The 25,487-nt window shown below is 33.2% G+C and overlaps 1 protein-coding gene across 1 annotated transcript; it reads left to right on the top strand.

The window, feature by feature from the left end:
* The first annotated feature begins 4 nt into the window (after positions 1-4).
* LOC126843549 (uncharacterized) lies at positions 5-22,445 on the top strand. The gene is made up of 7 exons (XM_050581139.1): positions 5-266; positions 8,260-8,712; positions 9,962-10,138; positions 10,954-11,194; positions 16,340-16,630; positions 19,983-20,252; positions 20,880-22,445. Exons 2-7 carry the CDS (start codon positions 8,376-8,378, stop codon positions 20,881-20,883), a joined length of 1,320 nt encoding a protein of 439 aa, XP_050437096.1. The 5' UTR covers positions 5-266; positions 8,260-8,375; the 3' UTR covers positions 20,884-22,445.
* The last annotated feature ends 3,042 nt before the right edge of the window (positions 22,446-25,487 follow it).

Raw genomic sequence — 25,487 nt, 5'->3', positions numbered from 1 at the left:
CGCCGGTCTGCCGATGGTTTCACCCGTAGATGCCGGTCAGTCGCCAACCGCTCCGCACGTTCAGTGGACAGTTTATATTTTTCTTCGCCTTTACCAAGTAACATTGTTTAACGTACTTCGCGTGGTCGGTATCGCGTTTTCTCACAATTGATAGCTGTTGAAATTTGTGCGAGTGTAGTACATCATTTTAACAGTGTTATTAACAATACCGTGTGCCTAGTGCGATCGTGCAAAAGTGCTGACCGTCAACCGCCGACTGCGTTAAGGTGAGTCTCGTCAAAGTTCAAAATCCACAAACATTGCAAAGGGGAGGAAGCGATGACTTGTTTACAGAAAAAAAAAAAGGATGCGGATGAATGATTTCATAGACCGTACTTACAAACATTTTTGCTCCTTCGTCCTCTTCCGTCACTTTTTGTAGTCGCTTAATTCCTTAATAACTTAAGTCAAAGCACCGTCATTAAAAATTAAAGTTACTTCATTCGAAACAATTAAAAACTATTGATATATTATACTAAACATATTAATTATTTTATAATAATAACATGATAAATAGGTTTCAGTGTACTAAATTTGATAATCTAGTTTCTATAATACACATTAGAATATATTAAAAAACACAGGCGGTAAAAAACTCTTGCGTTATAATATTAGATATAAAACAATCATTAACCGCTATTTCGTCAGTTTTCAGAGTGGGTAGGAAGAGCAAACAGTCTTACTCTTCAGAAAGTTTTTCTGAAAAGCAATTGCATCCCCGTATTCCTCTAAACGATGCGTGGACAAGTACATTTTGATTAGCAATAATTATTTTACAATTGTAACTGTTACTATACCTACCCAAATTCTTATTTGTTTATTCCTTAAAAAAACATTTTCATTTTTTTTTTATCCAAACTCAACGCAGCCTTCATTTCCATACTTTATTTACCTATTATCATCCCTTTAATTAAAACTTTAATGCTCTTGTATTATACACATATGTAAAGTGTGATCTATTTTGTTACCTGTACCTAATAAATCAGTTAATGGTTAGTATTATTTAATTATAACCATGTACCAATAAAAAAATACTGTTGCAATTAAAATCGATTTACTAAAAGTTACCATTGTAGGCAGTATGTTCATGTTCATACTATATAGATATTATAACATTCATACCCTAGTAAAACGGTTTTAGTCAATAACCCTTACACATAACCCTAATCTTACTGACCACATGTGAATAACAGTATTGTGAGTCCTATCTGTTAGATGTTCGTTGGTGGTTGGTACAGATTAATGACTAGTTTAATGGCAGATTAATGGAAGTTTCAATGTGTTGCCTTAGTGTTGACCGAGGGTAACGTATTTTTAATAAATAAGCGGTGTTCAATTTATATAAAAATTCCCTTTTGGAAAATAGCTTTAGGTTGTTTTAACAGTTTTGTACACGATAACGTCGCGTACAAAATTTGCCATTATAACTCGTGATGAGGATCGGTTTAGTTTACAAAAAAGGTAAATCGGTTACCTTGTTTTCCAACGTGAACTTTCAGATTTGAAAATAACGATCCATGTCTATTTAACGGCGAGTGATTCGTGATTCATCAGCGGTCATGATGATTGCCATACGGAATTTATCCGGGTAACAAAATTCGATCGTGTATCTAGTAATTTAGAGTTCACTATAGTAGAATAACACCTATCATTAAGTCTATCAGACGCTATATGATATGATATTATCATTATCATCGCGTAATCGAATTAGATACCGGAGAGAGCGCTTAAGAACGATTTTTTTTCTTTCTATGTCGGCGTTTCCGATAAACGCGATGGGAGTTTCGGGATGTGAAAAATATTATACCAGTGTTTATGTTCAAACTAATAAACGGGCATCGTGTGACGAATTAAAATTACAAAACGATATCTAATTAAGGTATTGCACGAAGGTCCATCGTGAGGCTTTGCAGCGACACACGCTGGGTCGAGGAAGGAATCGATAATATTACTATGAAAATCATACTCTCATTTTATCATCGCCGCTAATATTATTATAATACCTCGTTGTTTATGTCGACGGCATTATTATTACAAACGATGATTGTGGTAACCGGTCCGTGCGATCGAGGCTCATCAACAGACAATAAAGTGCCTGTATAATAGATATTAATAATAATAGGTAATACTTAGGCAAACAGCGGATATATAGTGGGCGGTAGTAGTTTTCAACTGCGGCCATACGCTTGGCACTATAGGCATATCATGTTATTAGTATAAAATAAATCGTTCACCCTAATTAACGTCGTTAGAGTAAAGAAAGAAGAAGAATTTTATTTCAAGCGTTGTTAATTATTCCGTTTTATGCTGATGGCCATGACTTTCTACGCATCCGTTTCCGCAACGCTTGCGCTCCAAATGGTCATTTTTAACATGTATGTGTGTGTGTATGAGCTATAGCTCCACCTCAACGGGTACTTATCCGTACGAATGACCCACAAAACGTTATTGTGCAACGTATAGAATGATGTGTTTGTCGAATAAAAAAACTGAATATCAAAAAACAAATTTCACTATAAAATCTATCCATGGACGAGGATGATTCATGTTATGCATACATAGTTAATATTGTAAAAAAGAAGGTTTCATTTTATAATTCATCTAGTTTAACTTGTCCGCACGTAAGAGTTTAAAAGCATAATAATTGATATTATATAGCTACCGTTAAACACGTTTGCCTTTAAATAAATCAATATAATGTATTTGTATTTGAAATGTTAACCGTCTACCGGAATATTATGAGGATAATAAAATATATTATATTTCGAATAAAATTACATAATAATATTGCCTACAAGTCTGTGTGCCGACCATTTAATTGACCTCTAATATTTGTAATTTGAAAATGTAACGGTCGCCCTAGGGTCAAGATGTATCGGACGGGCTGTAATATTATAAGCATCTCGTGCCAAGACAAATTTAAATGCATTGCAGCTGATCAGATCTTTATTTCCGTTATAAAACTTGCCCATAAAACTACCGTAATGATAATAATATCTATGAGATGTATTTTCGAATAAAAAATACATCTTTAAAAAAAAGATACGAGATCGAACCAGTTTTGAACGAACCGCGGACGACGTAACGTTATGGCCTTTACAATATTAATCAGTTCAACGCACACAGAGGGTATTAGATAATGTCAACTTACGTTAGATTATGAAATTCGCGTAACGGTTTATCACCAAATCCCGTTGATCTGTCAAAAATAATTCATCTTAAGAATCCGGCCCGAAGGACCATATAGCCGTATACCCGTAACGATTGGCAGAGGTTAACGACGACCTGTCTTGTGTTTAACGGGTCGACCGGTAAACGTGTGTTGATATTTTTATGAGAAAATCTTCCATCGCTGTAGCACATTATATATATATATATACAATATTAGCTATTATTATATCATGACAAGTACAAGTATATTACACTACAATACGCCGCACATGCTATACAGCAACGTCACTCAGATAGTTCAATCGTGAATCGCGTACCTACATAAACACGCATTTATACGGGCGATTTAGGCGTTTTTTTCCTTTTGTTTTTTGTCGTGTAATGAACAAATCAATGTCGAAGCATTAAAAAAACAACGCCGAGCGCCGGTGTAATTATCCTTTCGGCGCTTCTGCAATCCGGACTCAACCGGCCGTATTTACTCGACTAATTGACATATTGAATTGGCGCTTTCGACCCTTTTTTTCTCATAAAACATACAACCGAACCAATAACCGGACAACGTTGGGCAATCCGTCGATTAGCACTTAAAAGTGTTCAACTATTTCAGAGTCCCGCCTGGATAATAGCGCCCACATGCCTTAATGACGCGACTCTCCGGAGACATAAACGATTTGCGATCTAGGCTTAGTGTAACAACGGTGTATTATTATATCCAAGCGTACTACGGAGAAATGGAAAACACCTAATAAAGATGACGATAATGAAAATGGTCAAACGAATCATGGTCGCATCGGCAAAACGTTTCCGATGAAAGCTGTACGAGTATTACTATTATTATGGCGACGAGTATCCGTAATGCCAATGTCGAGCTTATTTATTACATTTTTGTTTTACCTCTACTACTACAACTGAGGATTATCGCGCGAGTCGATAAATGAAAAAAAAAACACTGTCTGAGGTTAGATTTTTTTTTTTTTTTACTGCGGTAACCGCGAGCGATGGAAAACGACTTAATATATCCATTATTGATGACCTGAAAACGGCCGCCGACCGGATTACACACACACACACACACACACTACACAAGTTTAATTTGTATTTTATTATTCCAACGTGCCCGTCACAATAATACATACAAACGAAACGTCTTCGGTCGCTGCAAAGTCATCTCGCCGGAAGTCTTGCCGTTGTAGACGGGTTAACGCAGTCACGAAAACTGGTTCGTCCGGCGTTTACCGATTTTCTTCCGGAGTCGGTCGCCGATTCCCTAGGTCGTCGGACTGGTTTCTCGCAGCGTTTTCTCCCACGGCTGCCCAATATCAACGTTGTATGTGTCTTGACACATGAGTACCTATAGCACCGCCATTGCATAGAAACACCAGAGTTCAAACACGCGGTATAGTTTGAGTTGACCGAACGCAAACAATTTCCCAAAAACACTTCCAAATACAAAAAATTTTACAGCAGTATATTATATATGCAAACCGCGAAGGAAATTCCTTATAAGCTCGCCGGCCGTACCGCTTTCACCGTACGCACCATCGTCATCGGTCGATTATTATTTTGTATATATATTGGACGACATTTTTTGTGTGCTCGTCCTGTGCTCATATTATTGTAACAAAATCCGTTTCCCACTTCACCAAATTCGTAGTGGCGCCCAATAGGAAATTTCCAAAACGGGATGTGCCTGAGGTGTTTCCACGAATGTGTTGTGGAAATTGCGAATGTAAATTCACACCAGAACATTGGGAGACATGCTATAATATATGGTACATGACCCGGAAATTTGCGGTCGCACAACATGCACTAAACCGCGACAAATTTTATGAATCATAATTGCTAATGATTTTCAATTAACGAAGTCATTATACTGACATACAGAAATTCGGGATCTTCCCGTACCGTCGGCACCCCGCAGACCGCGTTCTTGTAGGCAGTACTTATATTTTTTAATGGCTAAATTATTTAGTGACTCGACTCGTTTGCTTGACGCGTAGGAGCTTCCTATACAGAGACACATTAGTCTTCATTCGATCTTGAGACTTGATACATAAATAGCACCTACCAGACTTCCGGACAGATGACTTTTAATTATGCTAATATATTATTTTTGAACGTTTTTTATTAGGTCTTAAAAGAGGACGTTTGACCTCATGCGATAAAAGTAGACCGCGATTTTTGTCATTTCGAGATCATCGCTCTTAGTTAAACGATACAGTCGAACCGAACACACATTATTATTTATTATACATTGTCTACTAATTAGGACATACTCCTACGTTAAATTGTTAACGAGTCAACACACACTCTCTGTACAGTGTACACGGTCTTGTGTACCTCCGCCGCCGTCCGTGTCTAGAGTCGGTAATCTAAGAATTATTTCATCGACCACGTGTATTTATATTTTGATTTCTAGTTTCTACATTCTTGTGTAGTTCACGTTTTTTCGCGTGTAATTATTCGGAATTAATAGTGACCGACAATGTATGAATGCGGTGTTTCGTGCACTCACTTTAGACAAAATAAGGAAAATGCGTTAGTCGGGTAAAGTTCCAGGAATGGATTAGCCAGAATACGTTATTTGTTTGCTATACAATATAATCATAGTATTGACTGTCTTAATCTAATAATTATTGTAAGATGAATAAGTAACATCTACTGACTATATATGTACGTAGTTCAAAGGTAACTCCAAAATGTATCTATTTGTTTAATAAAAATACAAACAATAACACTTACAACAAAAAATATACGATTTTTCACTATTTTATTTACAGTCATAGTTATGATGCACACAAAACAGTTTCACTAAGTACTGTTCAGTCGTAATTTACTTTTACTTATTAATCTATAAGACTGCGGGTTAAACGCTTAACGACGATCGGTGTAAATAGTGTTAGCGCCGCTTAGTATAATGTAAGTTTCTATTAGTGATGGGAATCCGAAAATCCGGATTTTTCAAAAAAACGCTTTTTAAGTCATTTGAAAATCATATAATTGTTAAATACTATTACAATATAAAGATGTGTACCTAAGTAAAATTTTTTGATAAATATGTGAAAATAAAACAAAACACCAAAGAAATAAAATGCTTTCGGATTTCGGATTTCAACAAATCCGAAATTCAAAAGCAGTTTATCTCTTTGGTGTTTTGTTTTATTTTCACATATTTATCAAAAAAGTGTTACTTAGATATAGAGCTTTATATTGTAAAATTATTTAATTTATATGATTTTTAAGTAGCTTAAATAGCGTTTTTTTGTGAAAATCCGGATTTTCCGATTCCCATCACTAGTTTCTATGTTGTGTACTAATTAAACGGTGCTATGTGAACTATTTAAAAAACTTATAAAAAATAATTTTTTTAACTTTTCGATTTTATATAGACAACTAGAATACCGGCTCGATTTGTATCATAAATATTAAAAAACGCGTTACTTGTAAAATAATGTAAGTAATTAATTTAAACAAAATAGTAGTTTATAAATATCATACTTGGTATCAGAAACCAGACATTCTCGTGTACCGTTATAGTTTCTTATTGACCAAATATTTAGCAGTTGCAAATAAGCGTTAACATTTAAACGTTATTAATTCAGATTGTTTTATTAAGTACTTTGGCTCACCCGAATCACCTGCTATAGATCCCTTCAAAATGTCTAATAAGGCGTTACGTTTACATCAAGTTTCAATCCCCAATTGTAAATAATTTTTACGTTAATTTTTTTTTTATCAGAACTTTTACCCAAGTACAGATTGTTAAATCAACAAAATATTTATAGCAGTCAGTGAAAGGTCTTGACCTAGACTTAGTTTTGACCTAGACCTTACCTTGAACAATGAGAAAGTAACGTGCACAATCGCATGCATCGCTTAGATAAAACTTTTCAATTTAGAGACGTCACTCAGGTTTTAATAATACCTATTTTAATTATATTCATACTAATAATATTTTTTTAATTAAACACAACGTATCTAGTATTCCTGTATGTTACCGTTTAGTAATAATATTTTTGTTTTTTAAATAATTATCAAAGAAATCCAACAACATTGTTCATACAGCTTTATGTTATTATCATAAACTCTATATTTTGTTCTTTTACTTACTTATCATATATATCCCACATAATTTGGGTTGGCCAGCCAATCCTCTCTCTACATTTTTCTATCTACTCTACCCACCACCATGTTTTTATTCATAATATTCACCCACTAATAATTGTTCGGTCCACTTCTCCATTCCACTAAATTTTTCTATACACTAATCTCTTGCCCGTTTTACTATTTCATTTCCTTTCTTTGTTTTTCATCATGCTCGAAATATAATCGCAGTTTATTATCGTTTACTCTGCTATTGGCTTGGCGCCACTACTCACTAATCACTTTATGTATACAATGTGACATTCGAATTTAACATATTACTGAAAAAGGGTAGTAGTATGACGTGTAGTTTCATCCCTCTATTAAAATTAACTAAATATTCTACGATTATAATCTATTATTTGTAAAAATGGATATCAAATCCATTATAGATAAAGCTAATAGGAATTTAATCGGGTAAAATTTTAATAAGAAATAATTTAATTCTGATCGTCAGGTTAGGTATTAGTTATTAGTTAGTAAAACTGTCTCTCGATATAAAGAAGAAGGGGGGGGGGGGTTATAGTGTCACAGCCCTTTGCTAAGCAATATATATGCATAAAACGAACCAAACCAATAAACTGTTTTGCTAGGAAACAAAAATTTGCCATTACTGTAGTATTTCCCCCGTTACAGATATTATCAAATGGTCGCTCAAATAATAACCTTCGCATACAATATAGGTACAATTATGGTAAAGTGGTAATCGAGGTACGGATATTATTAGTCTGGCATTACCACGTGCCGGCGACCGTACTAAGTGTTAGGTACCGTCCATTAACGAATCGTCATGCGACCTCTATCCATTGGGTTAACGACTATGTTGTGTATTTTATGATCGTTGATCCATTTTTTTCGTCATAATTACATATATTTATGTACATTGACGTTTTGTCGTTACAGTCGAATCGCGGGTGCCGCCGTTATGACTGCCGTGTGACACCGAAAACGGACACGCGCGTCTAGAGCCACATACGCACTCATTGCGATCAGTCATCCGCTCCGCCTGTCACCAAGTCATGCTGCGGACAACATGCGTGGCCACGTTGGTGGTCACCGCCGTTGTCGTGTGCGCGGCCACCGAGCTCAACAGCACGGCGTCCATGGACAACGACGTCGGACGGCTGATGAACGTCGTCGACCGGGTGCTAGACTCGGCAGACCACTACGAATTCGGCGCCGGCGTCCGGATAAAGCGCGTAGACGCCGCCTGGACGAAAAAGGCTTCCGCCGACCGGACATCGAATCCGGAACAGTATTTGATGGACAGCCTAATCAAGTTCGCCGGTTCGCACGTTCTGGACGTCAACTTTGCTGAAATGGTTAAGAGTTCCGGACGGACTATGATAAGCTTACGTGAGTGTTCCATGGATTTTTTTTTAATCCATTTCATAACCCGAGAACCAAAGTTGGCAAAAATAACCCCATTATTTTTGTATTCACAAGCCCAATAAAATCGAATTTTGTCAGTAAACGCCAAACATTTACTTTGCTTAAACGTTTTTTTGGGTTCGGTTTTTCGCTATCTACCGTTAAACACAGCATAAACAGTATCATTAGGACGGAGAACCGATATTTTTGGATTTTGAAACGGTAACATAAAATAAATGATTTGAGAGTAAACAGTGTTAAAGCGTTTGTTTTCGCTGCAGTGTTTATTGAAATGGCTCTAATATATTAATACAATTTGTTTTAAATATGAATATTAAAAAACTATTAATAGACTCAACATTTTTAAATTAATTACCATAAAAAATAAAAAATAAATCTACAATATTACTATAATTGCTTAGTAATATCCAAAAATTAGTTTATTTGCGGCTTTTACTTGACGTCTATTATTTTAGTTTTAATTTGTGATTGTAAAATAATTTTTAGGCTGTAACTAAAACGCTATTAAATTTGTATCAAAATTATTAAAAAATGATTTTGCGGGTATTTAATTATTTTCTATATTTTTTGCCATTTGACAAATTTAGAATAGAATAAGTAATTTTCAACGGACTTTATAAACAAATAAAGATTTAAAAAATTTTCGCTGCAATTGCCAATAGAAATGTTTGTTCGAATTTATTAGGCTATAATATTAAAAAAATTTATCTAAAACCAATTCAAAACTAAACATGCTGAAAAAAAATAGTTTTGTTGTTTACTAATTGAGGGTTAGCAAAGTGGTATGAGCTATGAATCAAAATTATAATAATAATGGTTAACACTAAACTGCGGTAGGAAGATGTTCACAGTATGTGTTTGGCGGCGTCAGGTACACCTAATGGATAAATAAACATTCTATGGGAAAGTATGGTTAGATATTATTATTATAGTTAACGTGATTTTCTTTTCACTCGATAGTACAATAGATCAACTTTGGTAGAAAAGTGGTCTAGTCATTCTGACGATTAGGTGGAGTTACGCTGAAATGATTGACACACATAAAAAAAAACTAAGAAAAACCTTTGATTATGTTTTTTAACTTTTTATCCACGGAAACAAATGAAGTTATTACATTAGTTATTAAGCATTTACGATATAAAATACTTACTATTCTTACTACTATTACTAACTATTGAATATTTGTATATATTATTTTATAACAATATTACAGCTAGGTTAAACTTTGGAAAAAACTCGTTCCTAACCGGCTTTGGACTGGGATTTTTGGCGTTCGGACTGAAAAAACTATTATTGCCGTTCATTATAGGCGCACAAATCCTCAAGTCGATAATGTTGGCTGCACTTTTACCCACGTTATTGGGAAGTTTCGGCAAAGTATTGACGAAAGGTGAGTGAGGGCCATTAATATTTATCCATCATGATCTCATTATCATACCTTAAAATATTGTCTGCATGACGTTTGATAATTTTTGTGTTTATTAATTTAAAAAAATATGTATCTTATTTATCGGTTTTATATTTTATTAATAATGACACACATCGAAGCTGAAATTATTTTTGTTTAATGTTAAATGCCAAAAATTGTACAGCAATATTTTACTATGTTAAAATAAATTAACGGTGGTTTGAAATTTTACGATAGTCACCTATTTATTTAAGTACCAAACAGTCTTTTACGTGCAGTATTTGTGTGTAAAGTTGTTTTTAAATGTCTCCACGCTAATAAATTACACCGATGGTGTTAAAAGGAGATAAAAGAAGTGCCCCGACCGGTAGGTCTTCTTTTACTTGCCGTATGTGTACAGGCATAGTGGCTCAGTGTGACTGCCAGCCACATGTGTCTACTTCAAGCGTAAATCAGGCAATTGCATTATAAGGAAAACTTCTCCAGTGACAATTCTTGTGTTTTAAAAGAATATTTTTAATTGAAGTTTTTGTTATACTAATATAAAATGCAATATTACACTATAGATAATTTCGTTGAAAGTAGGTTTAAAGGCACGTGATCTAAAAAAAAAATCAGCAGCTAAGATCAACTAAGAGCTACTCTAAATATCTCTATTTTGGATAATTTCCAAGATTATATGACTAAATATGTTTTCTTTAAAGGGACACGCTATAAAATTTATGGTAGAGCTTATATGGATCAAAACTGACAGACATCTAGATTTTTGAATAATAATTTTCTTTTCGGTGTGACAGGTGTGACAAATTTCGCTTCGAGTTCGTCCAACTTTGGCCACGGTGGAGTTGGTGCGTCGGACGGTCTAAACGACTTCGAATTTAAAGATTCACAATACAGCAACGGCCTGGCGACTGGATACGACGCCGCGGCCGCAGCAGATACATCTGGTTCGGAAACAGGATACCAGGGTATATGGACTTATCCGCCGGACAATACGGTTCAATCGAACACCATCAATTCGGCGTACGGCAACAATAGGTAACGTTCAACACTTGCACAATAATTCCGCTTTCGGCCGGCTTCCGGGTCTCGATTTCCTGCATTTACATTAAGCGCCAAACGATGGACGTTTCCACTGTAAAACTCATCTAGTCCACGGGTTCATAACACTCCGCGTATTTGCGACAGACTACTTTTTAAAAATAAATATTGAGGTCCCGCGTTGATGTTGAAAAGATGCAATCAACAGTTCAATTTTAAAATCAGCCCTAAGCCAAAATAACAAAAAAAATACAGTTGTCATCGTTTATTATTAACCCGCGAATCGGTTCCTCCGACCACCTCCGGAATGTTACAAATTGGTCCACGAATTACTTTTGGACAAAGAGAAAAATAAAAACCTACCTCGATTGGTCTGCTTTTCAGAGACAATTAACGCGACTTGTAGGTAGCTAATAACTATTAAAATTGGCCCGAAAGAAACGCAAATGGCAGTAAACAATATGTGATTAGCAGTGTCCATTTGTGGAGTTTAATGTACACACAATAAATTATTATGCACAATATTTTTATAGCTGGTAGGGTACTTTTATTTTTAACGGAATCTCACGGCATCTTTACAACGACCTAACCTAGTCGTATAACATTACTGATGGTAGTTATGACCGACTGCACAGCTGATGTCGCTTTTGTCGTTATTGTGATCATCAGTCGGGACACCTAAAGCAGTATTTTCATTTTATACCTACCTGGTAGGCGCTGAACGAATGTCGAATTCTAAGTTTATATCGCCACTATCCGTCTTAAAGGAAAGGTTGAATTGAAAAAAAATTATTTTCAACTCACGCATGGACGAAGATACTGAAACTAGGTCGCAGTGTATGAAATACATCATAATATATTTATGTTATTATTACATGGAAATCCAGGAAAATTTCTCTGAGAGTCTCAGTGCGTCATAAGGTTAGGACGGGTCAGTGTTTGCAGGCGATACCGAATGTCACGTTATTTGTTTTTAGAGTTATTTCTCTCATTGTTTTTTTTTTTCGATTGACCAAATCATAGTCCGTGACACGGTTTTCGATTTTACATCCTTCGATTGGACAAAAGTGAACGCGGTTCTAAAATTTGTTCTTATTTTTCTATCAGAAAAATAAAATTCATTTTCCGGAAAAATCAAACTTGGGCGGAGCAAAACCGATGTATAATAATAATAATAATAATATATTTTCGGGATGCACGCGACCAATTTTTCGTGTTTGGCACGTGTTCGTCTGAGAACTGCGGGCACGCGACCGTCGTCTGTTGTTGCAGTGGTACATGCGAATATTATTTTCAATAAAACTATTGTTTTCGTTAGAATGCCATTGACATTTGCGTCGAACGTCGGCGAAACGAGGCGGTCGATTGTGACTTCTTCTTCTTATTCTATACCACTCCACTGCACTCTCCAAAAAATAACACAAAAGAAAGGGGGTGTGTGTGTGTGTGTGTAAGAGAGAGAGAGTCCTCGATCACGGATGAACTAGTGTATGTGTGTGTGTGTCTAAAACCAGTTTTTGGTTTCGTACGTGACCAAAGTGACCGACGGCGGCGGCGTATGAATTCCTCAGAGTTGTCGTCGGCGTAATAAATATATATAAAAAATACGAAATAAATATAAGGAATAAAAGAAAGAAACTGAAGTTATTTTAACCTAAATATTCCGGCCAACAACCTAGTTGGTGTGTTCTTCGTCGTGGTATCCTAATGAGAGCGAAATCGCAAAAGTTTCCACCCGACGAGTCGAAATAACAACATTATTATCTCAGACTTCGCTTCACGCATCCCCCGTGACATTGAAGTTTTCATACTTCTTTCAGTTACAGCCAAAGACGTATTTAGAGAAAATCTTCAGTTTTGACACCTCTCAGTAAAAAAAAAAAATACCCTGGGAAGAACTATAGTTGAACGAAATACATTCTGATACGTTTGTATCCTGGTCGTCAGGATAATAAGAATTTAAAATTAGCCAATCTTGATGCTTTTTTGGTGTTAAATCTAATTGACGATCAGTTACGGAAGTACATTTTCCCACCTGTGATCAAACCTTGGTCATTCTTTGAAAAATTGTTCAAAATACGCCACTGATTATCGCTTAGGATATTGCAACTGCAATTTTATAATATTTGTATAACCGGACGGTTGGCTGAATACTAGTAAAGTGACCTAACAGGTAAAACGTAACGAACTCATTTAAGCATTAAACATTACAAAAATCCGTTTTGTGTGTGTCTTTTATGATAAAAACCATAACAATTATCTTAATATTTAAATGTCATGTGGAGTAATATCGAATCATGCATTCTCTATTCTTACAATTTACTTTAGTACTACGATCGTTATCGTTCATCAACATAATACTTTTATTATTGTCGTTTGTATGTCAATTGTTGTTGATGACGTTCGTTAAAGTCTCCTCTATAAATGGGTACGTCGGGAACGAGTGCGCTTAAGCCGATTGATAAACTAGAAATACAAATTATAATGACAATAAGAATAAAACATGAGAAAGCAAAAGGAGGGTCTCCTCAGAAGTTAGAATATGTATATGTAAACATGAATATGTGTATATTCCTTGATTGTACTTCCGTGACGATTGTTGAACTGTCAAGGTCGCGTTTTCAGGTTTAGGTCCGACTCGGCCAGCGGCCAAATGATGTTTCCGAAAGAGAAACTCATTAGATATGCGATGGAATGTATGTCAGACATATGGTTTATAATTGGTGCGTTGTCAGTGAGTGTGTGGAGTGTGCGGTTGACTATTATCTGACCCCGCTCAGAGTAGGACGGAAACATAATATAATAAAGTTGAAGATAGCGAAAACGATTTTGTATCCTGTCAAACAATATAATACATATAAAAAATACAAATTCGTTAAAATGCAAAAAAAGTTCGGTGATACGCGGCAGTCTTCCCTCGTAAACTCTATTTTACGGTTTACACATTAGTTTGGGAAAAGAACAGGCAAAACATATTGTATGCATCTATCCTGCAGAGGCCGTGAAAGTGTTAAGTAGCGTTTTGGCTTCCGCTGTAGTAATTGTCACTAATTACTCACTTTCCGATCGTACCATACCCATATATTTGTGTTAGAACAAGTCGACCCATTTATTTCTTCGGACGTATTTTAGGACATGAGTAGACAACAGTATGTACCACTCTAAGGATGTAAATAATACATTTTAACCACGAGATTCAAAAGTGCCCCCAATCGATTCTCCGAAGGTGTTTGCAGTGTACTTTACAGAACTATACATATTGGGTTTGCCGAGCAACGAGTACTTATTAAATACGCATGTGTAAAATATATACACCTATGCACACATACACATATATAAATATATATAGATGTATCGTTATGACTAACGACAGTGTGCCAATTCAATTGAAATGAGTCATATTGAAGTGATTCTAATGAAAAGCATAACCACGACAATTGTACCGGGATCTTCGTTTCTCTATTCTTCTAAACCACGTCCAATTATATTTTACTGTAACAGTATACGTTTTCAAATAAAATACTGCACGTGTCGTCGTTGGATTTTCTATAGGTTCTCATTTTGTGCAATGAAAATTGCAAGAAACAAATTTAGATTAGAAAATTGTTGTAGCTATAGTCTATAGCTATATAAAGAAAGAAGGTTGGAAAAAAGAGAATAAATTTAATTTAATTAATTTAAATTTTAATAATATAAGAGATTTAAAAAATTGTGAACGAAATATTATTTTCTGAAATCAAAATAACCGCTTAACTTTAAAATCTTACTTTCTAATTTGCCTTGTGTACTAATTAATTTTTGTTTGTCGCAATAAAAATTAATATTTAAAAAAATTTGAATACTTGCTCTGCAACACCTATATATTTATAACATGTTGGTAAAAATGGGCAATTTTAGTACTACTCTTTTAAATAAAAAAAACATGTCAAATATCTGATATTTTCCATTCAAAATTATCATAACTAGTTTGAAAAAAAATTGTTTTCAAAAAAATGTATTTTCTTTTACATATGTACTAGTTAAATAAAAAAAAATATTAAAGGGTAAAAAAATAAAAAAAATATTATTTTCTGAAATCAAAGTAACCGTCAAACGCTGTAATAACTAAATTTTAAATAGCAATAAAAAAAGTCCAGGTTCAAATATGAACTTGAAATTTGATATTATGTCTAAGAAACATATTAAAATTAATAATTCATAAATGTTTTGATAATTTTTGCATATTTAATAATTGGACTTTTGAGCGCCTAGAATTCACTCTCGGACCACTGTGCGACGTCCTAAAAACCTTTAAATATAAAATTCTTTTCCCGCATTGTTGTTGCCAACAACTACAATATAATTCTAACTATTTTTAACCTATTTAGTGGGAATGAATAATGATAAACAGTATTTGAAAAAACAGAGCTATGATTATTATACCTATCGTTTTAGTGTATAAAACAGCTTTAACTGCAAAATGTTTGCTGCCAATAACGGGTACTTGACTCCATCAGTTACCGCGCCTATAGCGACCGGTTGTTATAACCGCAAATAAATACAGGCAAACAACGGAGCAAAAAATATTTCAAGAATCCGGCTCGACTTTACTAGATTTACAGTTTTTGGCTTGAAATCCAAAAAAAACCCGTTTGAATAATGAAACAAAACGTATTTTCCAACTATATGGACAAATACACAATATTTGTCTTGTATTAAAAAAGGGGAATACAGTAAAACTGTGTAAGAATAAACGTAAACCAGAAAACTGTAAGAAAGAATTTGTGTATGGTCCCGCCAAACCTCTGCATGCAAATTTCCTGCTACGGAATTTTCTTCCGTCCTCGTGCTGTATTTCATCTTGAATAAGTTTTTCTGTGTTTGTATTCGCTTTAAATATATGAGACTTTAGTATGAAGAATATATGCTCAATTTAGCGGGACAGTGTATTATCACATAAAACCCACTACCTACATCCTACACTGTAAACGAGATCGTCATTATACATTAACTTTTTTGGTAAATTTGAGATATGTTTAAAATAATATACGTCTATACACCTGCCCTTTCTCAAAAAAAAAAAATATATTTATAATTATAAATCAGGTTACTGGCTTGTAGCGTCGGAGCTGTATAATATAATAAAATATATGTTTTTTCCAGGCATCCGGTGAAGTACGGCGCGCCAGCGTCGAGCACCAAGTTGCAGTCGGGCAACTACTACACCAAGGACAAGACTGAAGACTTTAAAGTATTCCACAACATTCCGGCAAGTTCGCACCTGTTGGCCAACTACGATCCGTTCTACAGTCCTCTTTTGTCCCGGATCGACACGGTGTTCAAGCAGCTCTCGTACACGACGGAACCTTGCCGGGAACGACTCGTGTGTCAGATGTACAAATTCCCGGCCAAGTTCGCGCCCTACAGCAACCTGGTGTCGGCGCAGTTGAGCAGGTCGGCATTAATACAATTTTTTAATAATAAAAAAATAGTTATTTCAAACAAAATTTGCATTCTTGAGGCACAGTAAGACGAAGGTTTCTACCGGGACTGTTGCGTGGAACTTTCAGTGACACATGCCCTCTGTCGTTCCGGCTGATAGTGTATTGTCATAAGCAATTGTCCGACACAGCCGTTGTTTTTAATAGATTTTTGGACGGCGGACAACGCTAATCGGAAATTGGATATTAAATTACTATACCTACCATGCAACGTGGGCGCACGCACACGTCGGCGACTGTTGTCGGTGTAACGTGCGCGTTTGTTCCTTTCACTTGTTCCATATGTATCGTTTGTTTTAAAGTGCCATAATCGCCTATTGTTTTGGCAGCGCCATTGCCGATGTAGGTCATCGTGAAAACGAGCTTCTTGTTAGTTCTATTAGGTAAACGCGCCGGTGCGTTATTGGCCGGCAGAAGACGCAAACGGAAGTTTTTGTTTTTCCTTACTGTCAACAAACTATTATTATAAACGTGATCCGTCACTGTCCGTGAATCGTGATCATAGCGAGAACAAAATAATATGTATGTCGTAATTAACCGTTTAGTCGGTTTCAATGGATTCGTGTACCGAAAAGTGGTAATGACGTGCACTCGAAGCAAACCTATTAATTTTCTAATGTCCCAAGTTTCCGAGTATATGGGGTTTAGAATTTAGATGTCATCACATAAATGTACGCAAGTATTACGATTTGGCTAGAGTAACACTTACACCTTAAAAGTAACTTTTGTCTTTAAGGTTTGACGACTAAAACGACTACTAAAAATGCATTATTCCCATGTAGAACATTATATTAATAATAGAAATGAGAAAAAAGAAAAAAAAAATCTTTGTTTGACTAAGTAATATGTAATTTGCTGTTTCAAATACCTGGTCGTTCCACAATGTAGTCGTTATTGTGATGGTCCAATTATTGTAAGTGATCGTGTAATATTGCAATTGAATATTCAAAATAATACTTAAGCAGCGTTAAATAATAAACTCCCGTAATAAACTGCTTATTGTAATAACGATAAAATAATAATATTCAGTTTTGTATTTATTATTGAGCTTTCTTGGGGGATTATTACTGCGCATAACGAAATAAATTGATTGACAATTACTATCGGTAAGTACTGAAACGATAAGAGGAGATACAATACTTTTGTAATTATACGTTTAAATGCATTACACTCATAAAACAAAATATCGTATCCACTTATATTTTTATGAATTATAGGTAGGTACATGTAGAAAGTGTTTTAATTAAATTATAATTTTATTTACCATATTTAAGCGTACAATGGTAAACAGTTATTATTCAATTTTGTACCTACTTCTGTGGTACCATATTTTTTTTGTAGAAATCTTGTTTCGAAAAAACAAAGTAATAAATGGATAAAAAATATTCTTGGTTTTTTTCGACTGTATAAAGATATTTAAAATGTTTATTAGAAATCCATTGTGTTATAGCAAATTAAATTACAATTACAATAGTATATAATATTATAATGTAATATAGATCTATATAAATGCGCGCGTTATTGATGTCTATTTGAATGAGGCTAAATGTGAAAGTTTGATAACAAGTGCCTACACTTGTTCTGACGGAAATGATCATTTGTCGCATTGTGTTTGAGATGTATGATTTATGATTTTTTATTTATGTTATCATAGAAAAGTTACATTTAATTGTTGTTGTTATAACATAATATGAGTTAATTTAGAACTCAACAGTTCAATCTGTAAATGTAGATTAGGTTACTTTTGAATTGTAATGGAAGCGAAACAGGCTATTAAGGGGCATAGGATAGGCAATATTTATAATAAATATTGATCTATAAGCCATTTAAAATGTGCCAACTACTTTTTATAGTAAATTAATATTAAGTTTTTCTAGCTGAAAAACTCAGATTATTTTTCTCTTAGTATTGTAAAAGTTTGATAAAAAAACTACTTTCGTATTAGTCACGTTGTAGTGACTAATAGTCGTTTGCGTGTATATATATATATATATAATTTAAATCATAATTAATAGAACTAGGTTATTGATTGAAAAAATATTTATACACGGAAAAAAATACCTAGTTAGTCCAATTAAAATTATGGTTAATATAGGGACACAATCAATTTCTAGTTGTAATAACTAAATAAATATTTCGCCCAACTAAATTTTTAGTTATTCCAACTAGAAATTTATTGTGGTCCTATATTCACCATAATTTTAGTTGGACCAACTAGATATTTGTTTTATCCAAATGGGATCTCCTCATACCATAAGCCTGATTCACTCTTATCAGAAGTACAATTTGGTTCTACAGTCAGACTTGAGACTTTACCTAAAAAGAAATGTACTTAGACTTTATTTTACCCCACCCGATAAATGAATTTTATTTTAAGCCTAACACTTCAAGTAAGGATAGATACATTTTAAAACCTCAGAAGGGCATAGCCTAATAAAAATGACTTGAAGCCGGTATAATTTTCATATTTTTGGACCTATTCTATTAGTTCTCTGTCCATATTATCGTCAATTAAATTAATATAAAGGGACTGTGTCGAAAAATATAGAACAGCTATGAATAACATCTACCTATTTTTTGTCTAATAAAATATTATTGCATCTATATATTGTTAGTAGCAGATAGTTATAGTAATAAAATCTAATTGGTATAAACTTTCTCATCATTATTAAATTACCGTCAATATAATTAATTATTCTGGTTAAGACCCAATTAAGAATATGATATAGGTGTATTATTAATTAATTAAATTTACATTTACAATTCTATAATTTCTACAATTAATTTGTTGAAAAATATAACCAATCGTGTTGCTACCATTTATTAGAGAATTTCAATAGAAATGGCTTGTTTTAATTTATGGAAAAATCAAATAAATAATTAAACAAGTATAAAAAATAATACGTTGTATTTACTACTAAATTATAACACATCTATATTCAACACTCAAAGTTCGGGAAGACTTTCTCATTTAAAAATAAAAAATTGATCATCTTTTAATATCATTAATTTAAAAACCAGACAAGAACCTATCGATGTTGGTTTTTTATTTATTTGGCTATAATATGCTGCACATGATCTAATTTGTGTTGTTATTTGGGCGTCCACTATGATAATACCTCATTATCACTATTATTCTGCAAAGGAACCATGTATTTCGGCTAGCTCCAGTAATTGTCATGACATCTCATATATGATAAGAAATAATATGATTTATGTTTATTACGCTTGTACAGTATAAACTAACAGAGAACGACTATTAAAAACGTTTTGTTGAATATTTATGAAGGTTTCAAATATTTCAGGGAATTAAATGAACTCCGAAAACCATCTTCGGAGAACCCGGAGATACTGAGGTTCTTCAAGTACATGAAAGCGGCCAAAGACGGACAAGACGGGCAAAACTGCGAAATAGTGTTTTCGAATTGTGCGTCACAAAGATCGCCGGATGAATCTGTGCCAATGATGACCACCTACAATGAAATCAACAAGCTAGTCCAAGCCAGACACGCCAAACAGATGATGTTAGAACAGTCGACAGCCCGTGTTGAACATCCCACTGTTTCGAGCACGAGGTACGGCTAGACCATACGTTTTATAAAATACTACCAACATTATTATATTGAAAACAAATGCATTATCCAAAACATGGCATTATTCCGCTATTTTACTTACTTCCTATTAGATGTTAAGTTTATTTGACAAATTTAAATCATATACCAGGCAAGGGGTCGGATATTCGAGAATTATGAATTTATTATTGTAGTAACAATAATAATTAATAAACATGCGATCAAGGAAATATTTTAAGAGCAATATTGTGTATAATTTGAATTTTTAAATACCTATTTTATTATTTTTGTTCTTTATTTATAAGTAATAATAAAATGTTTTGCTTAAGTAGAGCGTTAACGGAAATAGAGATACACCAAAAAAGAAGTTGGTGGAAATAATAAATAAATAAGTATATATTAGAGATGTGTAGAATGAATGAAGGGCGGTAAAGTAATGTAGAGAATGGCTTGGCTAGCCAACCCTATTTGTTTACCTTCTAGGAAAAATAATGAAATATAATTATACTGAAGTATAGTTGTATTGTGGAGAGGGAAATTCTACAATACTATTGATTTGAATTACATTGTTAATGTGCTTTAAATGTTTTTGTAAATCCTCAACAGATATTGAACATTTTTTTGTTTCAGGTGAAATCTAGGAGTGCGAGAACCGTGATTAAAGCTCGCAGTTAAAGACAGTACATAACGTAAGCGATACCTCGTCAAGCTCAATCTAGCGTGTAGTTACTAGTTAGATTATAGTACAATAATAATATATTTATATATAATGTATAATAATATGTATAAGTATGTTATAAGCATAATAAGTACTATCACGTGTATGTTATGTTAACATAATTATAATATTAATAATATTGTTTTTAGGAATATTAAATTGTATTTTTACAAGCCATTTTCGGTACCTATACCGTTGGTAGGCGCTGCGCGCGCTTGATCGGATCAAATTGAACGTTTTTAATATTAAGTATATTTAATTATGTTTACAATTATTATTATCGTTTGTACAGTCGTCGTGTATACTTTAGCCGTAGTAGTACTTAGATGTTGTAGTCGCCTGAATAAAGCTCGGTTAGGATAAGCGTTTCTATATAATTTGAGTCTGTTTTGGGAACATAACAGGATTTATGGCGGTTTCTGCTCTGTGGGGATGTGATCCTTTGCCATCCGTAAATTACATCATTTAATATAAAATACACAATATATTTCAATGTGACAAAAAAAAAAATGCGAACTCAAAGTAATTTATGCTACCTAAACTGTGTTGTAGATAAAACGATTATCCCAACGTTAGTTAACTATAATCGAAGCAAAATATACCAAGTAATATTAACGTAATGGGGTTTAAAAAAAACGTGTAATATTATTAATATTATTGAGATCATATGTATACGCAATTATTATGTATTGCCCCTATATTGTATCCAATTGAAAATCTTATTTGATGTAAATCTGCAAAACATGTTCGGATGGCAACTTGTTGACCGAATACTAATGTGTCCATATTATTTATATATTATTTATTCTATACTTTAACTTAAGGTAGTTCGACAAGTATTATGTTCGTACCGTGCTAAGCACGAACATACATAATATGTGGTTTAAAGCTTTGTAAACACTATATCATCACTGTATTTATATAAATATATATTTATTAATTTATTCTCTATTAATTATTTGTTAATGTAAATAGATAATCTATTAAAAAAATTGGTTTAATTTCAATTTATTTATTATATGATATTTTGTGATTTGATAAATTGTTATTAAAAAAGTTGTTTTCTCCCTGACGTCTTAATAAAACTATTATTTTATTTTTATTATTTAAATTATTATTTTTTCTTAAACAAAAACATATTTTAAAATTATTATTTACTTATGTATTGAATGGTTTAAAAGTGATTTACAGTAAATCCTATTGCTAATAACAATAACAATATAAAATACATTTAATATATTTTATGATGGCATCGTTTATTTAATTATATACATATATAAATTGTAACGACAATAATTTGTTTACGCCATTATGTTTTCTTATAAATTAGATTATTTTATTATATAATATATCAATATTAGTTTTAAACCCGTAAATATAGTCTTGTGATATTTGAAAACAATAACCATACACTGAATTGTAAAACCAAAAAGATAATTTATGTTATTTATTTAACAAATAAATTGTCACTTGTTGTAGTTAAAATTTGAATTTATTTATATCAAATATTGTACCTATAGTGGCTAGGGCCTATAGGGTAAACTAATAATTTTTCATTCGTTTTTTTTTATGTATTTGATTTGTACTTATCGCAAGAGTTGTCCTTAAAGATTTGTTGGGATACATTATGAAGCTATACAGCAATGGGGATACTTCTTTGATTGTTACTTTTTATGTCAGACTATCTCAGTCATTTCTTTAGAATAAATTACAATTTTTTTTCCACCAAAACTGGTTTGCGCGGGACAAGTATGTGAGGCCAGTATTAACAGTAGATTTGCCAAATTTTTACAACGTGTAGAGAGTAACTTTATTTTTGGGGTAGGTATAAATATTAGTGTTTACTCAATAGTTTCTTAAAAAAAGAGGAAAAAATGATACTTCATGAATGAATAATTTTGATTGTGCTTTTGAATTAAAGCTAGAAACGCTACCCCATAGATAAAGTTCTTCTCTATATATTGTACAAATTGTATACAGTTACTGTAAATACCGCCCTCACATTCTTGTCTCCCGCAAAACCATTTTGTTACGAGTGGGTAGCGTCCTCTCAAAATGTCCTTTCACCAAAAACCAGGAAAAAATAATGAAATTGAAAAAATAACTCCTCGATTGGGATAGTACAAGATTCTTTTTATTCAATAGTGGTAAACTCATTTTAATATAATAAGAGTTCTAATTCATTTTTATGGCAATCAACCATGTTGACCATGTTTTTGTTACATTTTGTAACTGTACATTTCTTTGTTACATTAAGTTACATTTTATATTAGGTGAATAATTTATAATTTGCATACATACTTGGTTTTATATAATATTAGTACTGTCTAATAACATATGCATACATTTTAGTACAAAAAATGTGTCGTATTCTTACAACATACGAATTTATTTTATAGACACGTAATTAGATGTGGAGACTGAGTATTTTCTGACATGCGTTCTACAAGTTTAGCAGAGAAAAACAACGTCTCCAGTTAGAGAGTACTTTCATTGGCAATAGCCTATTTTAGATTCACATCTTTAACTGCACCTTGATGGCTGTTTACAGTTACATTATCCCCTCTAAAGTTGTCGGCGACAAATCAAAAACATAATTGATAAATTGAACAACTTTTTTGGTTTTCGTTCTTTAATATAATATTATTGAAATTTAATTTTGTTATTATTCATACTAAAACTAAAACAAACAACGATTTTTGATGTTTATTTCCAAAACGGAAAACCTTAACTTAGGAAGGAAATCGAAATCGTCGCTTTTAAGGAGTTTTATGTATGCAATACTTCTAACGCGGGTGAGCTGAATTCAAAACGCCGGCTTGTCTTTAACTAAACAATTGCTCAAGTCTATTCTGAAAAAATATGTCGAGGTGTTTAAATTTGTTTTAGTTTACTAATCGCACTATTAGACCAATCGATATATGTTTTAATGGAAATCGTAAATGGTTCATTCCCGTTTTTTGCCCCAAAGTCAGACTGTTTCCTTATTAATTTAAATTTTATTACTTCTAAAAAATGTAGCTTTAACGTTGTTTTTATAAATTCTAGTTTCATCATACATAAATAAAAGTCGTTACGAACAGCTTATAGTATAGCATTAATAGCGTTTTAAAGGCTTTCTTTTCAAATTTGTCATCATCTAGGAATGGAAAATATTGTTTTTTTTAAATTCTTATGTAATTCTTGTATCTCTTAAACAAATATGGCGTCATTAATGGAGTCAATATAACCTATCAATATTTATCTAGTATTTACGAAAAAGTTTCATATGGGCAACTTTTTGTAAAACTCAATGATTCAGTACGTTTTTATTAAGTCCATTAAATCTACAAATAAAATGTTTTAAACATTAATTTAGCTAATATATTAAAATTATGGAAGTGTGACGTTTACTGAGAAATAAGATAATAGTAATAAGTAATAACAGTACAAGTATATGAGTTCCTCGACCTACTTTGAGTTAAGATTTACCATTTTAGTGATTGTTTCTGAAGTGATTCAATTCATTCTTAGCAGGGTTTATGTAGAATGAGTCAATTATAGTTGACAATATTCGTAAAGAACTTATGAAGAAATCAGTATTTTGTAAATAATAACACTTGCGATGACACGTTAAATTGCGGTTGACTAATTAGATAAAATGTGATTATTGCAGAATTTATGCGAACTACAAATGCAATTACGCAGGCACGCATAGAAATTAACAAAGTTTTTGCATAAATATATATAATTAAACGTCTTTATATTTAGATTTTCTCGCAAATATGCAACATACTAATAAACGTGCTAATAATTAATATACAAATCATTTGGTTTTTTGTTAGCTTAAATGAATCTCAAAGTTGAGCGATTTGCCGAAAATCATCAACTTTATAAACTTAAAGTTTGGGCTTGCCATTTTTTTTTCTAAGTATACTTTTGCGATTTGAAACAGACCGAGTCGTATGCGTTTTTATACAACCGAAATCACGATGACCAAACGATTCGGTGACAACACTGGTTTTCACAATCATTCGTTTATGACATTTGTAGACTCGGTTGTGCAATGTGGGCCTATATAGTTAGAGGGTCGACTCTAAAATATGATTTACAAGATATTCTAGACCCGGATCTACAGTAAAAGCCCGAGTACCGCAGTGAGTCATTCGGATTTATTGTTATGAAACCGACAGTGTTTTTTATATTTTTTTCTTGCACACAAAGATGTGGACTGTGTTATATGCCATCACGTCCGACTCCGGGATCTCCAAAAAGTGACTCACCGGTAAGAAAAAACAAAAAACACATAACATAACATAACATATTATAATGACATTATGCAACGGCGATGATCCGGACCGGAGATGCAGGGGGCAGAGGGTGTTCGCTTTCACGCTACGGTGCTGTAGTCGGGCGCGTGGGCGTTTCCACGTTCTTCCGTCAACAACGTTCAAGTAGTACAATAAAAATTGAAAATTAAAAAAAAAAAACACGTCCGACCGGTGCTCTTGTTCGTCGTGCAGTGCCGTGTTTCACTTTTC

The sequence above is a fragment of the Adelges cooleyi genome, unplaced genomic scaffold (assembly GCF_023614345.1).
Source record: "Adelges cooleyi isolate 19-005CV unplaced genomic scaffold, UGA_ACOO_1.1 ACOO_flye_CR_arks_rails_tigmint_CR_PRNA_574, whole genome shotgun sequence".
Lineage (NCBI taxonomy): Eukaryota > Metazoa > Arthropoda > Insecta > Hemiptera > Adelgidae > Adelges > Adelges cooleyi.
The sequence above is the reverse complement of the archived record's forward strand: the minus strand, read 5'-3'. Positions and strand labels throughout refer to the sequence as shown.

Bases quoted from the DNA above. Each gene is read 5' to 3' on its own strand.
- LOC126843549 (XM_050581139.1), top strand. From the start codon at position 8,376: ATGCTGCGGACAACATGCGTGGCCACGTTGGTGGTCACCGCCGTTGTC. The intron at 8,713-9,961 runs GTGAGTGTTCCA...ACAATATTACAG, and splicing joins ACGGACTATGATAAGCTTAC to CTAGGTTAAACTTTGGAAAA. The intron at 11,195-16,339 runs GTAACGTTCAAC...TGTTTTTTCCAG, and splicing joins TCGGCGTACGGCAACAATAG to GCATCCGGTGAAGTACGGCG.